The sequence below is a fragment of the Gymnoscopelus braueri genome, assembly GCF_963280865.1.
Source record: "Gymnoscopelus braueri genome assembly, chromosome: 5".
In the NCBI taxonomy this organism is placed as follows: Eukaryota; Metazoa; Chordata; class Actinopteri; order Myctophiformes; family Myctophidae; genus Gymnoscopelus; species Gymnoscopelus braueri.
Window position 1 is genome coordinate 52,293,518 of NC_137606.1, and position 25,896 is coordinate 52,319,413.

Genomic DNA, 25,896 nt, shown 5'->3' on the forward strand with positions numbered 1-25,896 from the left:
AGGGCGCAAGTGCGCCGCACCACCACCCCCACCGACCTGAATAAAAATCACTTTCACTTTGATATCTGCGTTGTCCTGTAATTTATTTAAAATTAGCAAGGTAAATATATAATAGTAACAAGTGGGTAAAAGGTATAATCTGCCCTGAAGAAATGTCAAATGTTGATAAAAAATGTTCTACGTTGTATAACGTTACTGATAGGTTACAGACTGCCTCTCGTTTTAAGTTGGACATGCGCAGTTGGATCCTCTTCAATGCAAACGATAGGATCGCTGTTGGTCGCACATTAACTGCGTTCAGACCAATACACACCACCAACCTCTTGGGGGCAGCATACACCTCATAACAGAGACTGACACACAGCGTTCATAAATGAATGATATTGAGGAGTAGTAGATTTATTTAGCACTTATCATAAGGCACTTTTTGTTTAGTTTTGGAAATGTTCAAGTCATATGACTGATAATGGGAAAAAATTAAAGCCTTCCTCTGAATGTGATAATACCTGTTTGCTTGATTTTTGAGAAAGAAAAAGAGATGCATCATAGGTAATGAAGAATTAACATAACACAGTGTCAAATTAGCTAGATTTGAGGAAAGGTGAACAGAATCACATTTATTAAGAGTTACAAAAAGAAATAACCACCAAAAACCCGGAAATATCCACCCAAAACCGCAAAAATAATTGCGCGTGTGCGGAATTTTCGGCGCCCCCCAGGCCAATAAATGACCAACCGCCACTGCAGTTCACACCATAGACCATGGTTCCCCAATTACTTTTCCTCAATGGCCAAACAGAGTGCAAAAGGGGATTCAGCGGCCAGATGAATTTAATCATCAACCCCCAATCCTTAAGGTTCATCAAGTTACATAGCCCACCTATACTGACTGGGACTCTACAGATTATGTGATAACTTGGCTGAGAGATCCCATTTTTCTTTGCCATTATTTAAAATGATTTTAATGTTCTTGCTCTTCTTTTTGCTGTATTGTTATTGCTTTTTTTTATACGATGACGTATATGACATTTATGATATTTGCCTTTTAAAGAATATGGTAGGATATATGTAGGATTGTACGATGTTCTGTATGTTTTCTGTCTTGTCTTCTTGTAAAATGCTGACCCTGGGAGCTGGACTCCAAAATGTCCTATGGCAATAAAGTCTATTCTATATACATAAAGTTGTATTATGATTCTTGAGAACAAGAGCCGCACCAGACACTCTAACTAGGTTATCCCTGTCATTTTGACAAGTATTTTAATTTTAATTTTATTTTTTTAGTTGAGCCCCCACGACCGCGCACATAAATCGTTGCAGTGGTTCATACTGTAGTAGTGATGACTCCGACTCCTGAGTCGTCACATAAGATGTCTTCTTCTCTCTGACGTCAGTCCTCTGAACACTGATTGACTCGCGTGAGAAGCAGGACGATTGAAACATTTTGTTGAGTAAAGAGGCAAAAATGAAGCCTGCATTTAATTAATGTTTTAATCAACATGATAGACCTGAACGCATGGGTTCATGGGAAGGCAAATTGTATAGTCTGTCAGCTTCTCCTCTCCCTGATGCTTGTGAGGATTGGGTCAAAGAAAAGAAGTCATGCACAATGTCTCACAAACACCAACATGTAAAATGTGACAATTTGCACATTATAAAATATACTATGGTATGTACATATTGTTATATATAGTTTGTACGGTGCATTTATTGATGCTGTATTTTTGTGTACTATGCTGCCATTGTTCCTATAAAGACTCCATTAAAGTGACATGAAGGTGTTAGGATATTATGCAGTGGGCAACATAGGCACACATACATACCGTTCCACATCCTGCACACATGTTTTGTTTTGTTAATTTTCATTTATTGTTTTGGCACTGTTTCTGTACGTCACAACGGCGGAGGCCGGCCACTGGAGGCACGGCTATATTGCCCCCCGGGTTATTGCCCCGCACCTGAACGGTGATATATCCAGCATCTCGCTCCGGCTGCGCGGGCCAATGTAATCATTGCTACAGAGCGTTTGTTTGGTCACAGGGGTCTCTCCAGCTCTTTAGTAAACAGAATATAGTACATTTTCAGGTAGGTGACACAATTTAAGCCAATCAGGAGAGAGCACTGAAAATGCATTTTCTGTTTAATAAAGAGCTGGAGAGACATAAGACTCCTTTTACTGAACAAACACTCTATAGCAGGGGTGATGCAACTTTGAGGAGGGGGAGGGCCACTATATATTTCCACACTCATTCCAGGGGGCCACATTGCATATTGTTGCTGTCGGGCAGACACCTCTTATCTCCATATTGTAACCTTTATCGTAAATGAATGCAGCACTTCATCATTCTAGTATGTCACACAAAGGTTTTGAGCTTGTATATCTGCTATTTTTCCTTTTTTTGAATTGGAATCCTGAATTCTTTTTTGATATTTTTGAATTGGAATCCTGAAAAAAAAATATTATTTAATTTCAAATGCATTATGCAGTTGATTAAGTGTTTATGAACTTAAATACAAATACATCGGTCTTAAAAAAGTCATTACACTAATAATATAGACTGAAGTAATTAAAGCGGGTCATGTTTGCAGGTTTGGAATTGTAACAGCTGAAATCAATAATGTATCAGTATTACGATATTAACCTGCGGGCCGCATTAAGTGAGGGTGCTTGGACATGACATGGCATTTCCTGTTAAACCTTTCTGCTTGGACAGGGGTCATCACCATGGCAGCTTGTGATGGACATGTTCATTAATATTTCATTTTTGCCACGGACATGCAAAAACACATTGGCCTAGCCCTGAATGTATACTGGACTCCTAATGGGCCATAGGGTCTATTCCAATGTGCTGCACATTTTAAAACTATAGTATGTCTGCATTAACTACTGAGCCACTTAACCACCAAAAAGTACAGTACAGACAGTGCTTCCATCGCAAAGTACAGTACAGACAGTGATTGTGACAATGGGAAAAAGACACACGGCAAGAAATTGATTTGATCTATTAGACGTAATAATTCATGTTAAATGCTTCTCACAGAAACGTCAAGGATAAAATGCCAATGGAACACTGGAACAAGGAAAAAAGATATGTAGGCCAACATGATGAGTGATTAATGAAGGGTATGCCATTTAACTGAATGCAGTCACAATAGTTTAATGCGAAGTCACCTAACTCATGATTTATAACCTTTATCTGCATGACTCAGTACATGTGGTGAATCACTCATCTAAGTAAGCATAACATAAATCAATCTGTGCGTAAACAACCTTTACTGAGTGGCAAATATGTGCCATCGTTAAGAGAATTTTTTATTTTTGAGCAGATACAATACATGAATTGTAGGGCAAGAAATTAAGTTGATTTCAGAGATCAGAGGTGAGCTAACTTTTAGGTTGGAGAAGGACCAGGCTGTGGATGGAGGGTTTCCATGGATGATGATTGTGGAGTGTTATTATAGTTGTTATTGTCATTAGTGGACACTTTGAAACACTTTCTCTCAACTAACGACAACCAGCTTTATACTTGTCCAGTTCTGCCCTCCTTTGCCTTGGTAGCAAATAGCTCCTTCTGAAAAGATGACATGCCTTCTGTTTTTGCTCTTCTCCTGCACCATTTTTTCACTATGGACCCTCGCATAACATTAAATGTGTCATTGTCTGACCACACCAAATTGTCTGACCTGTACACAATACAAGGTACCATGTGCAATACAAATCTCCTGCCCATTGAGGCCTGAGGTTCCGATTATACAAAATATATATATATATTTTTAAATAAAATAAGTAAAGAAATATATATATATTCAAAGATTTGCACACATTTCCCCAAAAATTGCAGATCTACAAGCTCGTAGCGCGGCATTCGGTGCCGCGCTATGAGCTTGTAGATCTGCTATTTTTGAATAGCCAAAGAAATCTAAAGTGACACAGATACGTTCCAGGTCTTAATGGGTTAATGAGCATGTTACTTTACGAGTCACCAAAGTTATTCAAAGACATTTTTTAATATGTTTTTACATTATAATGAAGAAAATATATAGGCTATATTTTGAATTATAAAACAAAACAAAAAGTGCCACAGACATAGACATGTCTTGCAACAGACACGTTTGTCCGTGTTGTCATGCATTAGGGTATACAAGACAAAAAGAGGGAGTCCACACAAAGTAAAACGTTTAAATTATATTTATTGTTCTGAATTAATTAAAGAATATGGATAATCAAAAGCAATCAAAGTATGAGGTGTGAACAAGTCAGTAATCAGTAATGTAATGCAGTGTATGGATGTGTGGAATGTGCTGTGCAAGTGTTGTACAAGGTGTGTAAAGGAACTGAAAACAAAAGGGTTAGGCCCCACAGCCCAGGTTGCAGAGATCCTGCTTTCAGGGAGGAAAGAGAGAGAACTAGACGCGTCGCAATTCAGGGCAATTGCAAAGTGTGGTTGCGCCGACGCCGGTCGCGGGTCGTTGCCGCCGGGACGCGAGGAATATGCTTGGAGGAATACCGTCGGAGGCCGCGTGACGTGCCATTCGAATTTGGTGCTGATTGGATCCTGTGTTTGTGATACATGGCGTTTTGATTTGAAGAAATTGGCCCCTCCCACTAAAATAAATAAGCCCCTCCCACAAATGTAGCGGGCCAATGACATCGTCATGTCACTCCTGAGATCACCTGCTTTTCAATTTGAGAGGAGTGATCCCCCCAAAAATCATGTTTTTGCATCAAACGGTTACGTTTTGCGCAGTTGTGGCGCCCCCTATGGGTCAAAGTGGAAATGCTTTTGGGGATTCGTTGAGTAAACCTCCCTCGACATGTGATTCAAATTTGGGATTGATTGGACGTTTCGTTCGTGATTTTTGGCCTTTTTGGTAAAACGGGCTCCTCCCACTAACTTTGGAAGCCAATTACGGACGAACAGTTTGGATAGGTTTATCGCATGAGTCCATAGATCACGTGTACCGATTTTTGTGAGATTTGGAAGAAAAAAAAATGGAAAAGGTGCAAAAAGTGTGTTTCGAAGAAAATTCAAAATGGCGGGAAATCTATCCAGACGCAAATGGGCGTGGCCTATATGGGGAGATGCGTAGTGACCCAAGGAATCCAGGGAAAAATACATTTTGATTTTACGACCTACGGTTCAAGAGTTATAGGCCAAAACGTAAAGGGCACTGTTATAGCGCCACCATGTGGCCGATTAGTGTAATAATTTTTTCAATAATTTCTGACTAAATTATGAACCTCCCCTCCAAATGTGGTAACTCTAGCTCTTACGGTTTCTGAGAAAAAAATACTTCAATTTGAGTTTTTTCACTTTTACATTAAAGCGGATGGGGAAATTTAATGCACTAATAAATCAATATCAATTAAACTATTAAACCAATCTCTTAGCAAAATACAAGCGCACGATTCCAGGTCAAGACGGTCATTTTGAGATATGGCACAACATTGGGGGAAAAACTGTGGGAAAAATAGCAGTTTGAAATATTGTTTATATATAAGTACTATAGTCTGGTTGTTGTGGGAGAGCTCCCTATATAGGCTACTCTCCCAAACCACCTCACCCAGCTGCACCCAGTTGGTCTAACGGCCTGCCACACTCCGCCCTACTCACTCAGGCTGCCGGCTAGCCATCAGTGAAGGCATAGGGGGCAGGGCCGTCACAGTGTACAGACATGTTGATGACCTCTGTGTTTGGGCCTCAGTAAAAACACTACTAGCACTTCCCCTTCTTGAGATTATCTGTGGAATTTGCGTCAATGTCCTGCCAACAAAGGCATGGGTTTCCGAGGCAATGCCAACATTGACACGTCATCACAGGTCACCAGATAATTGTGTGTACTTTTCCATTCCATTGGATTCACAAATTGAAACAAATCTCTCCCCATAGGAGGCGGGCCCGAAGAACAAGTCATCCCGCTGTCTGATTGGACAGGTAGGTGGTGGAGCCTTTAAAAGTCTGCACTTTGGAATGGATGAGCTCAGTACAACTTAGACAAGCCCAGAGAAGCACATCTTTCTGCAACCCTATTGGATATAATCATGAGTGAATTAGAGCAGCACTTGTAAGTTGAATCCTTCCATCCTCTGGAGGAATCTGTCTGCTTAGCTGACGGAGGACTCTTTTTATTAACCACATGAACCCCAACATGCCTATTCTGGGCAGAACATTCACCAGCAGATCTACAAGCTCAAAACACATCGCATTGCGGCGTGTTTTGAGCTTGTAGATCGGCTATTTTTTGGTGAAGAGATTTGGTGACGGAAGAAAGCGGTCCGAGTGCAGTTGTAACCTTGCGTGGTTAAGCTTTTAATTCAGATATTCTAAATTGATTTGTAACAGGCCTTGGAGTAGTGTTGATTTTGACAGCACATTTTTATTCAATTTTAGTCATAGTATTTTGAATCAAATTCCATTTAGTTTTTGTCATATTTTAGTCTGAAAATGTTTTACTGTTAGTGTAGTTTTAGTTGACTAAATATCATAAAGATTATTATAGTCGACTAAATCTACAGTTGATTTAGTCGACTAAAATGTATTTTGGCGGTGCCTTGATGGCGTCGTAATGGCTGATTTTACACTTGGTTGCATGCTGAAAATAGTCGATCTGCAAGCTCATTTTCGGCTATTTTCAGAGCGTAACACCCGAGTGCAACCAAGCATAACAATGACTTGTCTTTTAGTTCTACTGGATCTGTTCTCCATTAGTCTAGTTTTTATTTGTTGACAAAATGTCAATATATTTAGTTTCAGTTATAATAGCTTGGTTTTTATTTCGTTTTCATTTTGTTTCCGTCAGTGAAAAAAGGTAGTCGACGAACATTTTTCGTCATAGTTTTAGTCAACGAAATCAACACTGCCTCTGAGCATTAAGTGCTCAACAGAATCATGTTTTTTGTCCCTGCTGATGGGTTGTCTCTCCACACTGCAGGTTGTTGCGCGAGGATGATGATGTCGCCAAGGCTGGGGTCAACGAGGCCAGTGAAGGGGGCATCACCTATCATGGCTACCTTCAGGTAAAGAAAACACCACAAATGCGTTTTAACTATGTTTTAAGGGATATGTCACTTTAAAAAAAAAATTGGGTCATTTTATCGTCTACTCAGGCTTTTGTGAACCCCCCAGACAGTTCTTAAGTTGCTTGATTCAGTATTTAGACATTTGTTATCCATTTTATCAGACACGCCCCCTTCCTATACAAACCCATTGTAACTTCAAACTCCATTTTAACCATGTTCGATTTATCGAACACACCCGTCCTTGGTTCTGGTGACTCATACCGCCCTCCTAATATGTGAGGGAGGGGCCATGTTTTTTCGAATACTTTTTTCATTTATTTTACCTATTTTTTTTGGTCTTTAGTTTTTTTTCTGTTTCCAAAATAATTATTAAAAATAAATTAAAAAGTAATTGAAAAAACACTTATATACTATTGTATATTGTATTAGAAGGACAACATCAGTCACCAGAACCAAGGACGGGTGTTTTACATGGTTAAAATGGAGTTTGAAGTTACAATGGGTTTGTATACAATGGGCGTGTCTGATCAAATGAATATTAAATACTGAATCAATCAACTTAAAAACTGTCCGGGGTGCTCCCCAAAGCCTGAGTAGACGATAAAATGATCCAAAATTAGTTAGAAAATGAAATAGGCCTATCCCTTTAACCCATTCAATCCGGGACTTTTTTATTTTAGCTACTGTATAACCATTATTTTATACTTTAGCTATTAAAAACTCGTGAACATTTGCGCAAATCTTTGAATGTATGTTTTATAAAGCGAACATTTGTAAAATATTTTGTTCCAGGGACCTCCAGAAGCAAAGATTTGAGTTATAAATGTTCGCTTTAAACAATATATATTCAAAGATTTGCACAAATGTTCACGAAAAAAGAAAAAAAAAGCAGATCTACAAGCTTGTATATCTGCTATTTTTGAATAGTCAAAGAAATCTAAAATTTGTGTTGTGTTTTTACACTTTTAGCTTGACAAAGTCCTGGGAGCCCAGGTGCTTCAGAGTGAACTGAAGAATGATACTGATAAGATCCACGATGAACACCTCTTCATTATCACCCACCAAGGTACAGTAAATAGCAGTGATGGAAAAAGCACTCAATTTTTTTACTTAGCGAACCTATTCATTCAGTTCATTTAACTTGAAATTAGTCAGAAAATGATTGTTCAAGCCTATCCTATCTATGTTCAACGACAACAAACCAGTTATGTCCATCCTTCGGTCCGGTCGTTACAAGGCTAAGATGCTGTATGAATGATCAGTGGTGGAAAGTAACTAAGTACATTTACTCAAGTACTGTACTTAAGTACAATTCTGAGTTGTTTTTTTTACTTTACTGGAGTATTTCCAATTTTAAATAACTTACTACTTCTGCTACATCTCAGAGGCAAATATTGTACTTTTTACTCCACTACAATTTTGTGAAAATTTTTGTTACTAGTGACTTTTGTAGATTTTGATTATTATTACAAAACATACATTAACCACTTCAGACCTATATACATTGCGGCCACAACGGCTCACAACGAATCGCGATGCGACAAATTGTCAGCTTGTAGATCTGCTATTTTCAAAAGAGAACTTGCGACCCGTTTTGTTATTTATGCCACACGTTTACACCTTTGTTGGATAAGCATAAGATAAAGTTGAATAAGAAACATGACATCACCGCAAGAGCTGTTGTGTCCTACCAAACTGTGGATATACTCTGCAACAGGAGTGACTGCATGCTACTGTACCCTGGACGTCACGACACGTCTAACTCCATTAATAAACTCACCATTAAGTAAAGTATTTACACACTGTAGTTGTCACTATTGAGCGTAGAGCCATGTTTTTTTCTGCTTAAAAAAGAGAAGAAAATCTGGCGTGAGTGCAGCTGTTGCGCACCACCACCCACATTGAGTGACAGCACAACGTCACTTACAGTATGAAATTATTTGACAACAATCAACCATGAATGGATTAGGAGAACTACCAACACCTGAGCTCAGAGCTGTGTCTTCTGCAGAAAAGCCACTGCAAAAAAATAAAAATAAAAATGTAATGACAAATAATGTCAGAATAATCAGCTTTGATGTACAGTGGTCGAATAGTGGTTTGATTGTCGACTAGTCTGTGAATGCCCTAGTAAATAGCAGCTCTGCTGTCTAAACAACACAAGTTGTCTCATTTTTTTAATTCAGTTTAGAATTTGACTAAATCTGTTGATGAGAAGACATGTATTTCTTTTGTCTTTCCCCCTTCATTCTGCAGTTTTTCTTTTTAAAAATATTCTTCAAAAAAAACATACTGTAGTATCTTTCATGGCACATACTCCACTAACAGTCAACATATTGTCACTGCCAAATTCTAAATGATCTGTAATAATTTGATATAATCTGAGCTGCACAGGTCAAGTCCAATGCTTATTATTGTTATATTATTATTTATTTTTATTATGTTAGTACAGTGGTGTATATTTTACATTCTTTTGTTTCAGCTTATGAGCTGTGGTTCAAGCAGATTATATGGGAACTCGACTCTGTGCGAGAAATCTTCATCAGTGGACAAGTGAGTTCTGTTTCTGCCAGGAACACACTGAAACAGTTTTTTCCGTTGTGGCGGGCTATTTAAGGGGCCATGGCCATAGGGCATTTGGACCCCTTATTTTATTGCATCTCTACACTTTTTTTCCCCCTCCTTCTTCCACTGTTTTTCGCACTTCAGGCTTAACAGTCGCTTTTTACCAAACTCAGTGTAATGGTAGAGAGTCATGCGGTTCATGTCTCGTTTGGCCAACAGCTATATGACAGCTTTTGTTACTTATTACTTTGCAGATTTAATTATTAATACAACACCTACAGTAACCACATACAGCCGAACTACAATGTGACGCGTTATGAACTTGTTAGCCTCGATCTCCAGGCTTTTATTGTTTAGTGTTGCTAAAAAATAAAAGCCTGGCCCAGCGCGTCGGTGTACTCGGTATAAGGAAGTGTTTCACTTCCCAACCAACCAGAGTGCAGTGGGCGTCGCTCGTAATGTTGTGTTAACGGGGCGGGGGTTGACGGACAGATCGGTGAACCAATGGGATCAGCCGCAGTCTCTCGCCGGCTCTTTACACCCGCCCCTCTATACACGAAATCAGGAGCGTTGGGGCAGTCTATGAACTTGTAGATCTTCTATTTTCGGAAAAGTTTAGTACTTTTACTTTGGTACTCAAAGTATATTTTTTAATTTGCTAAAACGTTTGTACATTTCACGCTCCAAACCCCCCATACATGGAACTTCGGTGTATATGTACTGCAGTGTGTGTGTGTGTGTGTGACACGTGCATTGCAGATCCGTGATGAGAGGAACATGTTGAAGGTGAACACGCGAATCCACAGGATCGTCATGATCTACCGACTGCTGGTGGACCAGTTTGCTATCCTGGAGACCATGACGGCGATGGACTTCTTTGACTTCAGGTGCCGTTCTAGAGGAACCTCTGACCTTCTCTGTCTCATTGCAGAGCCTTAGGCCACGTTTAGACGACAATAACGGTCTCTAGATAAAACGGCAAAATAGAGCTGCTATTTTCAAAAAAGAAAAGAATAATCTTGAGAAAATAAAGAGGTCATTTTGGAAAATTTTTGAAACATTTTAACAACACAAATCTTGCATGGGGGTCCCTGGCACAAAATATTTTCAGAAGGGGGGGGGTTTGTGGACAAATACATAATTTGACATGAAGATGTTTAAGAACCACTGGTTTAAACAACATTAGGAAATGAGCCCAAATAAGCAACTAATCTTTAGAAACAAGCCCAAAGTCGCTTATAATAAAAAGACATGGCAACCAAGCAAACAGCTGTGATAAGAACTAGAACAGAAGTTGTTCTATGAATGCCTGACATGTCTATCTGGCAGTGCGTCACCGCCACCTAGCCACCTGGCATGCACACTGCATCGTTTTCAATCACTGAGTCTCCGTGTAAACTCAAAATAAAAAGTGAGAACGGAACTTTGACGTTTTCTGTTCTTATTGTTGCCGTGTAAACTGGCCTTAGTTGTGAAAACTTTATAAGGGGCACCTCTTTATGACCGCACCTTTCCTCTTCTGGGGCCAGTTGCACCACCTAACACTAAGTTAAAACTTAGCCTAGTTATAGCTTAAATGGCTTTTTTAAAAGCCATTTAAGCTATAACGAGGCTAAGTTTGAACTTAGTGTGAGGTGGTGCAACTGGCCTGTTGACCGTCCTGTGGCCGTGTTATGTGTCTGCTCGAGCCTGTGTCCCCTGTGTGTTTGCATGCGCCTGCATGCATAGGCATGCAGTATATCACTGCATGTGTGTGCATGCGTGCATTTGTTTGTGTTCACACATTGTAGGCTTATGCTACTGTATGAACATTATTAGATGTATTTATATTGTTTAATTGTCATAGTATGTTGTTTAGATGTCATGTTGTCTAGATATATGCTAGGTTTGATGTTTCTAGATACCTAGTACTTTTCCCCCTTGCACTCTATTTACTGACCGCTTACCCTATTGTTGGTTGACCACAGTGATGGAAAAAGTACGCATTATGGTAAAAGTAGCAATACCACAATATAAAAAATACTCTGTTAGAAGTAAAATACATAAAAGTACAAAAGTATTGGCATGAAAATATAATGATGAAAATATAATTAAAGTACCAAAAGTAAAAGTACTAAAATGTTAGAAAATAGCAGATCTACAAGCTCACAACGCGTCACATCGTGACGCGTTGTGAGCTTGTAGATTGGCTATTTTCAAATAGCCTACGTATAAAATAGGGCTAAATTAGTTAATGTATGTTTTATAATAATCTGCAAAGTAACTAGTAACTAAAGTTTTCAAATAATTGTAGTGGAGTAAAAATACAATATTTGCCTCTGAGAGTAATGGAGTAGAAGTAAAAGTACTGAAAACTGGAAATACTCCGGAAAACTAAAAAATACCTCAAAATTGTACTCAAGTAGCCTACAGCACTTGAGTAAATGTACTTAATTACTTTCCACCACTGGTTGACCAAGGCAGGGTTCATACCGTTGACTCCAATCTTGCACTTTGACACTCTGGACAAGAGCATCTGTTAATTGTAAATGTACGTACATTTTGTGTTCAGGCAGTACAGTCTAGCCCCTTCCTCTGGCTTCCAGAGTCTTCAGTTTCGCCTCCTGGAAAACAAGATGGGATTTGACTACAAACAATACAATTACAAAGACAACTTCAACGGTCACGACAGCAAGATTCTATCGGCCACAGAGCAGGAACCTCCTCTACTGAAACTCGTAGAGGTACAGTAGCTCACAATCATGCATTTCACTGTTATTTCCAGTGGTGCAAAGCAACTAAGTACATTTACTCATGTACTGTACTTACTTAACTTAAGTACAATTTTGAGGTACTTTTACTTTACTGGAGTATTTCCAATTGTCAATACTTTTACTTCTACATCTCAGAGGCAAATATAGTACTTTTACTCCTCTACAATTATTTGACAACTTTAGGTACTAGTTACTTTTCAGATATAAATTATGATATTATAAAACATACATTAACCACTTTAGCCCCATTTTATACCTAGGCTATTTGAAAATAGCCGATCTACAAGCAGACGCGTTGTGAGCTTGTAGATTGGCTATTTTCGAACATTTTAGTGCATTTACTTTTGGTACTTAAAGTATATTTTGATGCCAATACTTTTGTATTTTTACTCAAGTAACATTTTGAACACAGGCCTTTTACTTGTAACAGAGTATTTCTACTTTGCAGTATTGATACTTTTACTTAAGTAAAACATGCAAGTACTTTTTCCACCACTGGTTTTAATTCTGCTTTCTATTTTGGTAAACAGTTTGTGAATGATGAATATAAGCTTTTTATAAGATACTCTGGATAGGACTGTCCAGTACACACGTCAGAAATACCTTATTTGCCAAACAAATGTACAGGACTTCAGATGTAAAACTGATTTACCTAGCCACACAAGTACAGAACCTCACACACTGTACTTTTATGTACATCATATGCATTATATAAAAATATAATTATTAAAACATTCTGTAGGAACAATATGCAGATGTGGATTCATGGTCTATTTCCAAGAATCCACGCATTTGCATTGACAAAGCATTGGCAGATTCCGCCCCAGAGGTAAAATAAAAGTGCGGTGGGAGCGCGCCTTTACAAGTAAAAGTCATAAATTCTAAATTTACTTGAGTAAAAGTACAAAAGTGTTGGTATCAAAATGTACTTAAAGTATCAAAAGTAAAAGTACTAAAATGTTTGAAAATAGCATATCTGCAAGCTCACAACGTGTTACATCGTGACACATTGTGAGCTTGTAGATCGGCTATTTTCAAATAGCCTAGGTATAAAACAGGGCTAAAGTGGTTAATGTATGTTTTATGATGTATTCATTTATTTATCTCCAAAGTAACTAGTTACTAAAGTTTTCAAATAATTGTAGTGGAGTAAAATTTCAATATTTGCCTCTGAGATGTAGTGGAGTAGAACTAAGAGTACTGAAAATTGGAAATACTCCAGTAAAGTAAAAGTACCTCAACTGTACTCAAGTACAGTACTTGAGTAAATGTACTTTACACCACTGAAGACCACCATGTAGGCTACCTTGTAGATTGAGTAAAGCCTGGTTCTTGTTGTTGTTAGGCGTGGCTGGAGAGAACTCCTGGCCTTGAGGAAGATGGCTTCAACTTCTGGCAGAAACTGGAAGTCAACATAATGTCTGAATATAAAAAAGAGAAGGAGAAAATCGAGGTAAGTTGACTTTCTTCTCCCTTCATATCGTCGGTTCATATCGTCGGTGTCCAGGACGAACCAGCTAACTCCATTTTTTTTTTTTTTTCATAAATCAACGCTATTGAACATCCTTTACGTCTATGTAAAAATTCTAAACATTTGAACCAATGAAAAGTATCAAAAAATGCCTCTGACAAAAACTCCCAACTCCATTGGATCCTCAAACTGTCCGTCAAAAACAAACAACTCCCCCCTCTCCTCTCCAGTGCTGCCTTTTAACAGCATGAGTAGTGCGCGCTGCGCAGTGAACGAGGAGGAGGACCACGTAAACACTCCCCGTAGTCTGTTAAAACTATGCAGTGTACCTTTTTATCAAACTTAGCACTGACGCTAATGTTATGAAAACAAGTAATTATATTTCTAAAATATATGAAGTGTTTAATGAGGAGAGGCTGGAGAGCAATCTGACAAGAAGAAAGGAGTTCATAGCATTTCTGTCGCGCTAGTTCTACTACCTCTTTGCAGAAGTTATTGTAATATTTAAAGTCCTGTTTATTATTGTAGGCCTATATAATCAGTGTCATGAAGCATCAGGGCATTAATTCACACGTTGTTGAACTTGTGATGCATTGTGAGCTTGGAGAATTTGTACCCTTTTGAAACCTCTCCCTCAGCAGCGAGTGGAGCTATTGTTGTTTGGACACCTAACTCCATTTCAGCTTGATTTCTGCTCGTCTGAAACTCCACTTGCGCTGCGTAAAGTGTTGATTTACCCGCGATTTGGGTAAAGTGTTGATAATATATTGACACATGCAAGTATCTGACAATATATAAAGTCACTATACCAACTTTGATGAGGCAGTATTGATTTGTTTTAAAAATAGAAGGTTTTCTTCATTTCCTGAAAAACGTATATTTTGTTTTTTCGTTTCCTGAACAATGAGCGTTTTGGAGTTAGCAGGTTCAGGCTGGACAGCAGAGATATGTAGTTTGCAGTGGTGTAAAGTAACTAAGTACATTTACTCAAGTACTGTACTTATGTACGATATTGAGGCTTTTACTTTACTGGAGTATTTCCAATCGTCTATACTTGTACTTCTACTCCACTACATCTCAGAGGCAAATATTGTACTTTTACTCCACTACAATTATTTGAAAACTTTAGTTACTTTGCAGATATAAATTATTACAATTATTTGCATTGTTATAAAACAAACATTAACCACTTTAGCCCCATTTTATACACAGGCTATTTAAAAATAGCCGATATACAAGCTCACAACGACACGTTGTGAGCTTGTAGATCTGCTATTTTCAAACATTTGTGTACTTTAACTGTTGGTACTTTACGTACATTTTGATACCAATACTTTTGTAATAAGTACATTTTGAATTGTGGACTTTTACTTGTAACAGAGTACTTCTACATTGCAGTATTGATACTTTTACAGTTTTACTTATGTTAAGTTTTACTTAACATTTGAGTACTTTTTCCACCACTGGTAGTTTGTGTGTAGAGAAGTGAAATGACTGACAGATACTGTTTTATTTATTGTTGCCGTTGTCAATTCTGACAGCAAATGACCGACTCTGAAAATAAGCGGGAGCTGACGGCTGATCTGGACAAGCAGAAAGAGCTGTTCACTGAGCTCTTTAAAGAAACACATCATGATACGCTCCTGAAGAAAGGTGCGAGAGTCCGGAGTCAGTTTAAATATATAAATACTTTTTTCTGTGACTTCCCTTTTAACAATAATGCATTTTTTTCTTTTGACACCACTATATACTACAGTTGTAATTCTTTTTGATGCCATGCCATAGTATCTAGAACAATATAACTTCGTAATAGCACGTGATTTCACATGAACTATTTATTTCCTGTGTGTGCAGGTGACAGGCGTCTGTCATACAAAGCTCTCCAAGGAGCTCTGCTGATCTATTTCTACAGGTATGAGGGGTTCATAGCATACCAAAACTCTCACCTTCTGTGTACTGTAGTCAGATGACATTTACTCAAAATGCATGTTTATTCAGCAGACACACACACACACACCCCCCTAAGCCTAAATCAAATCGTCACGGACGGGGGCAAACAGTTGGCCTGTTTTGAGACCAATTTACATAAAACCCCAGATATGCAGTGAAAGCCTGAGTGCTCAAACTGGGGTATTTTTCAGGATAGAGAGGCAGGAGAGACCAAAAACACACAAAGTTCAAATTCATGGTGTAGTTCCTTTAAGTTGTCTCCGCCGTGACGCCGTCTCCCACAGTGCAATAGCCTTACATTGTACAACTTTTGTTTTTTTAGAGAGGTGCCCAGGTTTCAGGTTCGTTTCCAGCTGCTCACCGGTCTCATGGACATCGATTCCATGATGGCTATATGGAGATGTAAGTCACTAGCACTGCTGTTAGCACACACACACACACACACACTCAATCCTCATCACAAGCTGCTTATACTGTACCAACCAGTGGACAAGACATATTACTGCACATATTACTGCACGTACATACAGTATGTATGTGTAATTTGACTTCTGGAGGAACTCTGTAAACTGCCTGACCCACCTAGACAGCTTGAGTATATTTTCTTGTATTAGCAGGTTGCTTTAAGTAGCTGTACTTTGCTCCAAAGTATCAGTGTTGTATAGTTGGTTTAGCTTAAAAGTAGTTTGTTTTTTTGCTTAGCTTATTGTTAGGTCCTAGCTGACAGCCCCATTAAAGGCAGTTTCACCTGAACCAGCTCAATAGTCTTCGATAAATAGGGGAGGGGCCTACACTCCTCGCAGGCGATTAGCAATCAGTTGAAGTGGCCTTAAATACTTGCTCTGAAAGAGTCAGCTTTTAAGCGGCGGCCAGCAACCGAAGGCCAGGCGAACAAAGGCGACAGGCGACTTTGTCAAAGTCCGACTTCGTCAATTTACGACCTTCCACATTGAGTGCTTCTTCTCTTCATCAGTGTTTAGTGATATATAGTAGTGTGATAGTAGTAGTATTTATAGTAGTGTGTGTATATGTTTAGTGATCTACGATGTGTTTTCTTCCTATTCCTGTCCTCTCCTCTTCCTGGTGGTCGCAAAAACACTGGGTTACACCCAGATGTCGCGATACAACTAATCTAATATATCCTACTCTTTCCACTCACGTCGAGCAAGTGGTAACGGGAGGGCTTTGGAATTGCCACTCGGCTGTGGTGGAAGGCAAATCTGCTTTCATCTCAGCCTACGCATCCTTGCTCTCACTTAACTTCCTTGCTCTGACTGAGACCTGGATCAGACCAGAAAACACTGCTACGCCCGCGGCTCTGTCAGATGTGTACTCTTTCTCTCACACTCCCAGAGCCGTGCGGACAGGTGGTGGGGCTGGTCTGCTAATTTCCAGAAAATGGAAATACTCTCCTGTTTCACTGTCACAATTCTCTCCTACCTCATTTGAATTTCATGTGGTCACTGTCTCTCATCCAGTCAAGCTCACCATTGCAGTTGTTTATCGCCCACCGGGCCCTGCTGGTGGCTTCCTGGAGGAGCTGGACCATCTAGTCTCCCACTTCCCTGTCGATGGCTCTGGATTCATCCTTCTGGGTGACTTCAACCTCCCGACTGAGAAGCAGCTAGACCCACTACTTTCGTTTCTCGCCGCCTTTGACCTAGTTATTTGCCCATCTCCTCCTACCCATGAGGCGGGCAACCAACTGGACCTGATTTTCACCAGAGGCTGCTCTATTGCTAACCTGTCTGTCACTCCTCTTTCCAGTGAAAAGGGTAAGAAACTCTCTGATCACTACTTCATGTCCTACTCTCTCTCTCTCTCCTCTCCCCCCTCACAGCCCCTCCCTACCCACATGATTGCCTCACGTCACAATCTTCGCTCACTTTCCTCCACTGTTCTTTCCTCCTCTGTTCTCTCTGCTCTCCCTGCCCCTGAATCCTTTGCTCTTCTATCCCCTGATACCGCCACAGATCTTCTTTTCTCTACTCTATCCTCTTCTCTCGACCATCTCTGTCCCCTCACCATCAGGCCTGCACGCCAAACTCCACCTGCCCCCTGGTTGTCGGACTCAGTGCGGACTGAGAGACGGAGCCTGAGAGCGGCTGAGCGCAAATGGAGAAATGGCAACCTCCTGGAGGACCTTCTCACCTTCCAATCTCTCATTTCTACTTTTTCCTCCTCTCTATCAGCTGCTAAAGCTGCTTTTTTCTGCACTAAAATTCAGGCTTCTGCTTCCAACCCTAAAAAACTCTTTGAAACTTTCTCCTCTCTCCTGCAACCACCACCCCCTCCTCCCTCCTCGTCCCTCCTCCCCGACGATTTCGCCAACTTCTTTGACAAGAAGGTGAACGATATCCGATCCTCCTTCCCTCCTCCCCCGGCTGGTGCCCTGCGCACTACCCACACCCGTCTGCCTGCCACCCCCCCCTCTCTACCCTCATCTACTCCTCTTGACACTTGACCCCTCTGAGATCAAGAACTACAGACCGGTTTCCCTTCTATCCTTCCTATCTAAAACTCTCGAACGTGCTGTCTTTAAACAACTGTCCTCCTATCTCCACCAGAACAACCTCCTGGACTCCAACCAGTCTGGGTTCAAAGTGGGTCACTCGACAGAGACTGCCCTCCTGGCAGTGACGGAGTCGCTCCATGCCGCTAGAGCGAACTCTCTCTCCTCCGTTCTGATACTCCTGGACCTGTCTGCAGCGTTCGACACGGTGAACCATCAGATCCTCCTCTCTACCCTCGAGGGGATGGGTGTCTCAGGCTCTGCACTCTCCCTGTTTGCATCCTACCTGACGGGTCGCTCCTACCAGGTGATGCTGAGAGGGTCTGTGTCAGAACCACACAGGCTCACAACTGGGGTTCCCCAAGGCTCGGTTCTGGGTCCTCTTCTTTTCTCTCTCTTCTACACTACATCTCTGGGTGCTGTCATCCACTCCCATGGCTTTTCCTACCACTGCTATGCCGATGACACCCAGCTAATCCTCTCATTCCCCCCCTCTGATACCCAGGTGGAGACACGCATTGCTGCTTGTCTGGCTGACATCTCGGAGTGGATGTCGACAAACCACCTGAAGCTCAACCTGGACAAGACCGAGCTGATGTTCCTCCCGGGGAAGGGCTGTCCGCACCGAGACATGGCCATCACCATTGATAATGCTGTGGTGACCTCAACTCGGACTGCGAAGAATCTGGGTGTGACCCTGGACGATCAACTGACGTTCTCGGCAAACATCGCATCAGTGACGAGGTCCTGCAGATTCCTGCTCTACAACATCAGGAGGATTCGCCCCTTCCTCACGGAGAAGGCAGCCCAGGTGCTCATCCAGGCTCTCGTCATCTCCCGCCTGGACTACTGCAACTCCCTCCTTGCTGGTGCTCCGGCATCTGCCATCAAACCTCTGGAGCTTGTTCAGAAAGCTGCGGCTCGTCTGGTGTTCAACCGCCCCAAGTTCTCCCACACAACCATCCTTCTCCGCTCTCTACACTGGCTCCCCGTAGCGGCTCGCATCCAGTTCCAAACCCTGGTGCTAGCCTATAGGGCAGTGAAAGGAACAGCTCCTTCCTACCTCCGGGCTATGGTCGATGCCTACACCCCTGCCCGACCACTTCGGTCTGCCACCTCGGGGCGACTGATTGCCTCGTCACTCAAGGGTCCTTCTGGCCGATCCACACGGTCACGACTCTTTTCTGTTCTGGCCCCACAGTGGTGGAATGAACTTCCCACTGATGTTAGGACAGCAGAGTCACTGCCCATATTTCGCCGCAGGCTGAAAACTCACCTCTTCAGGAAACACTACCCTTCCTCTCTCCCTGACCTACTTGTTGTTAACTAGTTGTACGAACGCTTGTTTTCTATTGCTGTATTGTTTATTGGATTATTGGATTGTTTATTGGATCTTGTTTAGTCGATACACTTATTTGTTTTAGCTCATGCTCATTTGATTTAGCTATTTTGTCTCATCTGTTTAAGGAAATAGGTAGCTGATATATTGCACTTTTACCTTGGCGCTAGGTATACTCTTAGTTGCTTGTTTTTGCAGAAAATGCACTAAAGACTTCTGGTGATTAGTAGTTTTCGTTCCCTACCTATGTTGAATACACTTATTGTAAGTCGCTTTGGATAAAAGCGTCTGCTAAATGACTGTAATGTAATGTAATGTATGTACAATCCATGTTATGCCAGACAGCAGCAGTGGTGGAAAGTAACAACGTACATTTACTTAAGTACTGTACTTAAGTACAATTTTGAGATTTTTTCTTTACTTGAGTATTTCCAATTTCCAATACTTTGAAAATAGCCGATCTACAAGCTCACAGATGCGACGCGTTGTGAGCTTGTAGATTTGCTATTTTCAAACATTTTAGTACTTTTACTTTTGGTACTTTAAGTACATTTTGATATCAATACTTTTGTACTTTTACTCAAGTAAATTTTGAATTCCGGACTTTTACTTGTAACAGAGTACTTCTACATTGCAGTATTGATACATGATACTTTTACTTAAGTCAAACATTTGAGTACTTTTTCCACCACTGCATACAGTATGTACAACCCATTTTATGCCAGACAGCAGCAGTGTTTGGGGATCCCTCTGGCAGACAAGTCACACAATTTATACCACATCTAGATTTGTTTCTTCACCTGGAACATGAGATCATTTTATTTAGTTGATTTCAAGAACTTACGCAAATGAGCTTTCACATTGTTAGTCAATAACATGTTTTATAAACTTCAATTCAACTTTATTATCGGTTTACAGGTGTAAAAGAAGTGGGTGAAATATATTTTGTTCCCATCATTTGTAGTTTTCAGGAAAGGGAAAAAGAATAGAGGTAGAAGGAAACGACAAGGAAAACATGTCAGATATTCAAATATTCCTGATATGAGTAAAATGAATAACAGCAAAATGATGTGTTGCAGACAGAATTCTTCAAACACTCTTAAACCCGGTTACATTTTCCATGGTGTCACTTTCAACTAGACCTAATCTTCAAGATCGTCAGCTTTGTGCTATGGATTATAAATTAAGCTACAGTATACATTGCAAATGTGCAATACATTCTAATGATCCTGGAATGATTCCCTGGCTATTGTAGAGGAAAAGATCAACCCCCAAAACTGAGATCAACCCCCAAAACTGATTCTAAGTTGTTTGTAATGTTTCTTGTGTTTTAGACGATCATGTGGGCATGGTGCATCGCATGATCGGGGGCTCACCTGGGTACGAATACCTCAAGCATACTACTGGGTAAATATCATCATTATCATCATCACAGTTGAAGCTGTTGACTGGTCAATTCAGACACGTTGTACAGCACATTTGAAAAGGGTGTCTACATGGCATCTCTTCTATAATGAAGATCCAGTCTTTAGAGAATTTGCCAAACAGTACTTAATAACTTTTAAGAAAAGAATCATGGGCAAAATTGGATGACTTTTGTATTTTTATTTTCTACTGAATCTAAATGCTGATCTAAATTTCCACCAATTGATTATTTAATCATAAATTGACTGTTTTTGTTCTTCCATTCCAGTGATGGCTACAGGGTGTTTGTGGATCTGTTTAATCTGGCTACGTTCCTGATCCCTCGTAGCTGGGTCCCAAAGCTGGACCCCACCATTCACACCTTCATGTACACAGCAGAGCTTGACAGTTCACCAGCCGCGGCCCGTCCATAGAGGGCGCAAGTGCGCCGCACCACCACCCCCACCGACCTGAATAAAAATCACTTTCACTTTGATATCTGCGTTGTCCTGTAATTTATTTAAAATTAGCAAGGTAAATATATAATAGTAACAAGTGGGTAAAAGGTATAATCTGCCCTGAAGAAATGTCAAATGTTGATAAAAAATGTTCTACGTTGTATAACGTTACTGATAGGTTACAGACTGCCTCTCGTTTTAAGTTGGACATGCGCAGTTGGATCCTCTTCAATGCAAACGATAGGATCGCTGTTGGTCGCACATTAACTGCGTTCAGACCAATACACACCACCAACCTCTTGGGGGCAGCATACACCTCATAACAGAGACTGACACACAGCGTTCATAAATGAATGATATTGAGGAGTAGTAGATTTATTTAGCACTTATCATAAGGCACTTTTTGTTTAGTTTTGGAAATGTTCAAGTCATATGACTGATAATGGGAAAAAATTAAAGCCTTCCTCTGAATGTGATAATACCTGTTTGCTTGATTTTTGAGAAAGAAAAAGAGATGCATCATAGGTAATGAAGAATTAACATAACACAGTGTCAAATTAGCTAGATTTGAGGAAAGGTGAACAGAATCACATTTATTAAGAGTTACAAAAAGAAATAACCACCAAAAACCCGGAAATATCCACCCAAAACCGCAAAAATAATTGCGCGTGTGCGGAATTTTCGGCGCCCCCCAGGCCAATAAATGACCAACCGCCACTGCAGTTCACACCATAGACCATGGTTCCCCAATTACTTTTCCTCAATGGCCAAACAGAGTGCAAAAGGGGATTCAGCGGCCAGATGAATTTAATCATCAACCCCCAATCCTTAAGGTTCATCAAGTTACATAGCCCACCTATACTGACTGGGACTCTACAGATTATGTGATAACTTGGCTGAGAGATCCCATTTTTCTTTGCCATTATTTAAAATGATTTTAATGTTCTTGCTCTTCTTTTTGCTGTATTGTTATTGCTTTTTTTTATACGATGACGTATATGACATTTATGATATTTGCCTTTTAAAGAATATGGTAGGATATATGTAGGATTGTACGATGTTCTGTATGTTTTCTGTCTTGTCTTCTTGTAAAATGCTGACCCTGGGAGCTGGACTCCAAAATGTCCTATGGCAATAAAGTCTATTCTATATACATAAAGTTGTATTATGATTCTTGAGAACAAGAGCCGCACCAGACACTCTAACTAGGTTATCCCTGTCATTTTGACAAGTATTTTAATTTTAATTTTATTTTTTTAGTTGAGCCCCCACGACCGCGCACATAAATCGTTGCAGTGGTTCATACTGTAGTAGTGATGACTCCGACTCCTGAGTCGTCACATAAGATGTCTTCTTCTCTCTGACGTCAGTCCTCTGAACACTGATTGACTCGCGTGAGAAGCAGGACGATTGAAACATTTTGTTGAGTAAAGAGGCAAAAATGAAGCCTGCATTTAATTAATGTTTTAATCAACATGATAGACCTGAACGCATGGGTTCATGGGAAGGCAAATTGTATAGTCTGTCAGCTTCTCCTCTCCCTGATGCTTGTGAGGATTGGGTCAAAGAAAAGAAGTCATGCACAATGTCTCACAAACACCAACATGTAAAATGTGACAATTTGCACATTATAAAATATACTATGGTATGTACATATTGTTATATATAGTTTGTACGGTGCATTTATTGATGCTGTATTTTTGTGTACTATGCTGCCATTGTTCCTATAAAGACTCCATTAAAGTGACATGAAGGTGTTAGGATATTATGCAGTGGGCAACATAGGCACACATACATACCGTTCCACATCCTGCACACATGTTTTGTTTTGTTAATTTTCATTTATTGTTTTGGCACTGTTTCTGTACGTCACAACGGCGGAGGCCGGCCACTGGAGGCACGGCTATATTGCCCCCCGGGTTATTGCCCCGCACCTGAACGGTGATATATCCAGCATCTCGCTCCGGCTGCGCGGGCCAATGTAATCATTGCTACAGAGCGTTTGTTTGGTCACAGGGGTCTCTCCAGCTCTTTAGTAAACAGAATATAGTACATTTTCAGGTAGGTGACACAATTTAAGCCAATCAGGAGAGAGCACTGAAAATGCATTTTCTGTTTAATAAAGAGCTGGAGAGACATAAGACTCCTTTTACTGAACAAACACTCTATAGCAGGGGTGATGCAACTTTGAGGAGGGGGAGGGCCACTATATATTTCCACACTCATTCCAGGGGGCCACATTGCATATTGTTGCTGTCGGGCAGACACCTCTTATCTCCATATTGTAACCTTTATCGTAAATGAATGCAGCACTTCATCATTCTAGTATGTCACACAAAGGTTTTGAGCTTGTATATCTGCTATTTTTCCTTTTTTTGAATTGGAATCCTGAATTCTTTTTTGATATTTTTGAATTGGAATCCTGAAAAAAAAATATTATTTAATTTCAAATGCATTATGCAGTTGATTAAGTGTTTATGAACTTAAATACAAATACATCGGTCTTAAAAAAGTCATTACACTAATAATATAGACTGAAGTAATTAAAGCGGGTCATGTTTGCAGGTTTGGAATTGTAACAGCTGAAATCAATAATGTATCAGTATTACGATATTAACCTGCGGGCCGCATTAAGTGAGGGTGCTTGGACATGACATGGCATTTCCTGTTAAACCTTTCTGCTTGGACAGGGGTCATCACCATGGCAGCTTGTGATGGACATGTTCATTAATATTTCATTTTTGCCACGGACATGCAAAAACACATTGGCCTAGCCCTGAATGTATACTGGACTCCTAATGGGCCATAGGGTCTATTCCAATGTGCTGCACATTTTAAAACTATAGTATGTCTGCATTAACTACTGAGCCACTTAACCACCAAAAAGTACAGTACAGACAGTGCTTCCATCGCAAAGTACAGTACAGACAGTGATTGTGACAATGGGAAAAAGACACACGGCAAGAAATTGATTTGATCTATTAGACGTAATAATTCATGTTAAATGCTTCTCACAGAAACGTCAAGGATAAAATGCCAATGGAACACTGGAACAAGGAAAAAAGATATGTAGGCCAACATGATGAGTGATTAATGAAGGGTATGCCATTTAACTGAATGCAGTCACAATAGTTTAATGCGAAGTCACCTAACTCATGATTTATAACCTTTATCTGCATGACTCAGTACATGTGGTGAATCACTCATCTAAGTAAGCATAACATAAATCAATCTGTGCGTAAACAACCTTTACTGAGTGGCAAATATGTGCCATCGTTAAGAGAATTTTTTATTTTTGAGCAGATACAATACATGAATTGTAGGGCAAGAAATTAAGTTGATTTCAGAGATCAGAGGTGAGCTAACTTTTAGGTTGGAGAAGGACCAGGCTGTGGATGGAGGGTTTCCATGGATGATGATTGTGGAGTGTTATTATAGTTGTTATTGTCATTAGTGGACACTTTGAAACACTTTCTCTCAACTAACGACAACCAGCTTTATACTTGTCCAGTTCTGCCCTCCTTTGCCTTGGTAGCAAATAGCTCCTTCTGAAAAGATGACATGCCTTCTGTTTTTGCTCTTCTCCTGCACCATTTTTTCACTATGGACCCTCGCATAACATTAAATGTGTCATTGTCTGACCACACCAAATTGTCTGACCTGTACACAATACAAGGTACCATGTGCAATACAAATCTCCTGCCCATTGAGGCCTGAGGTTCCGATTATACAAAATATATATATATATTTTTAAATAAAATAAGTAAAGAAATATATATATATTCAAAGATTTGCACACATTTCCCCAAAAATTGCAGATCTACAAGCTCGTAGCGCGGCATTCGGTGCCGCGCTATGAGCTTGTAGATCTGCTATTTTTGAATAGCCAAAGAAATCTAAAGTGACACAGATACGTTCCAGGTCTTAATGGGTTAATGAGCATGTTACTTTACGAGTCACCAAAGTTATTCAAAGACATTTTTTAATATGTTTTTACATTATAATGAAGAAAATATATAGGCTATATTTTGAATTATAAAACAAAACAAAAAGTGCCACAGACATAGACATGTCTTGCAACAGACACGTTTGTCCGTGTTGTCATGCATTAGGGTATACAAGACAAAAAGAGGGAGTCCACACAAAGTAAAACGTTTAAATTATATTTATTGTTCTGAATTAATTAAAGAATATGGATAATCAAAAGCAATCAAAGTATGAGGTGTGAACAAGTCAGTAATCAGTAATGTAATGCAGTGTATGGATGTGTGGAATGTGCTGTGCAAGTGTTGTACAAGGTGTGTAAAGGAACTGAAAACAAAAGGGTTAGGCCCCACAGCCCAGGTTGCAGAGATCCTGCTTTCAGGGAGGAAAGAGAGAGAACTAGACGCGTCGCAATTCAGGGCAATTGCAAAGTGTGGTT

The 25,896-nt window shown here is 40.1% G+C and overlaps 1 protein-coding gene across 1 annotated transcript; it reads left to right on the top strand.

Moving 5' to 3' along the window:
* Nucleotides 1-6,043: 6,043 nt before the first annotated feature.
* LOC308085986 (tryptophan 2,3-dioxygenase A-like) lies at nt 6,044-21,449 on the top strand (the record flags this gene model as incomplete). The annotated part of the gene is made up of 12 exons (XM_080429302.1): nt 6,044-6,066; nt 6,934-7,018; nt 7,991-8,087; nt 9,504-9,574; nt 10,346-10,473; nt 12,138-12,309; nt 13,685-13,792; nt 15,352-15,463; nt 15,665-15,722; nt 16,083-16,162; nt 20,946-21,018; nt 21,305-21,449. The coding sequence occupies 12 exons, from the start codon at nt 6,044-6,046 to the stop codon at nt 21,447-21,449; spliced, it is 1,152 nt and encodes a 383-aa protein (XP_080285428.1).
* Between the last annotated feature and the right edge of the window lie 4,447 nt (nt 21,450-25,896).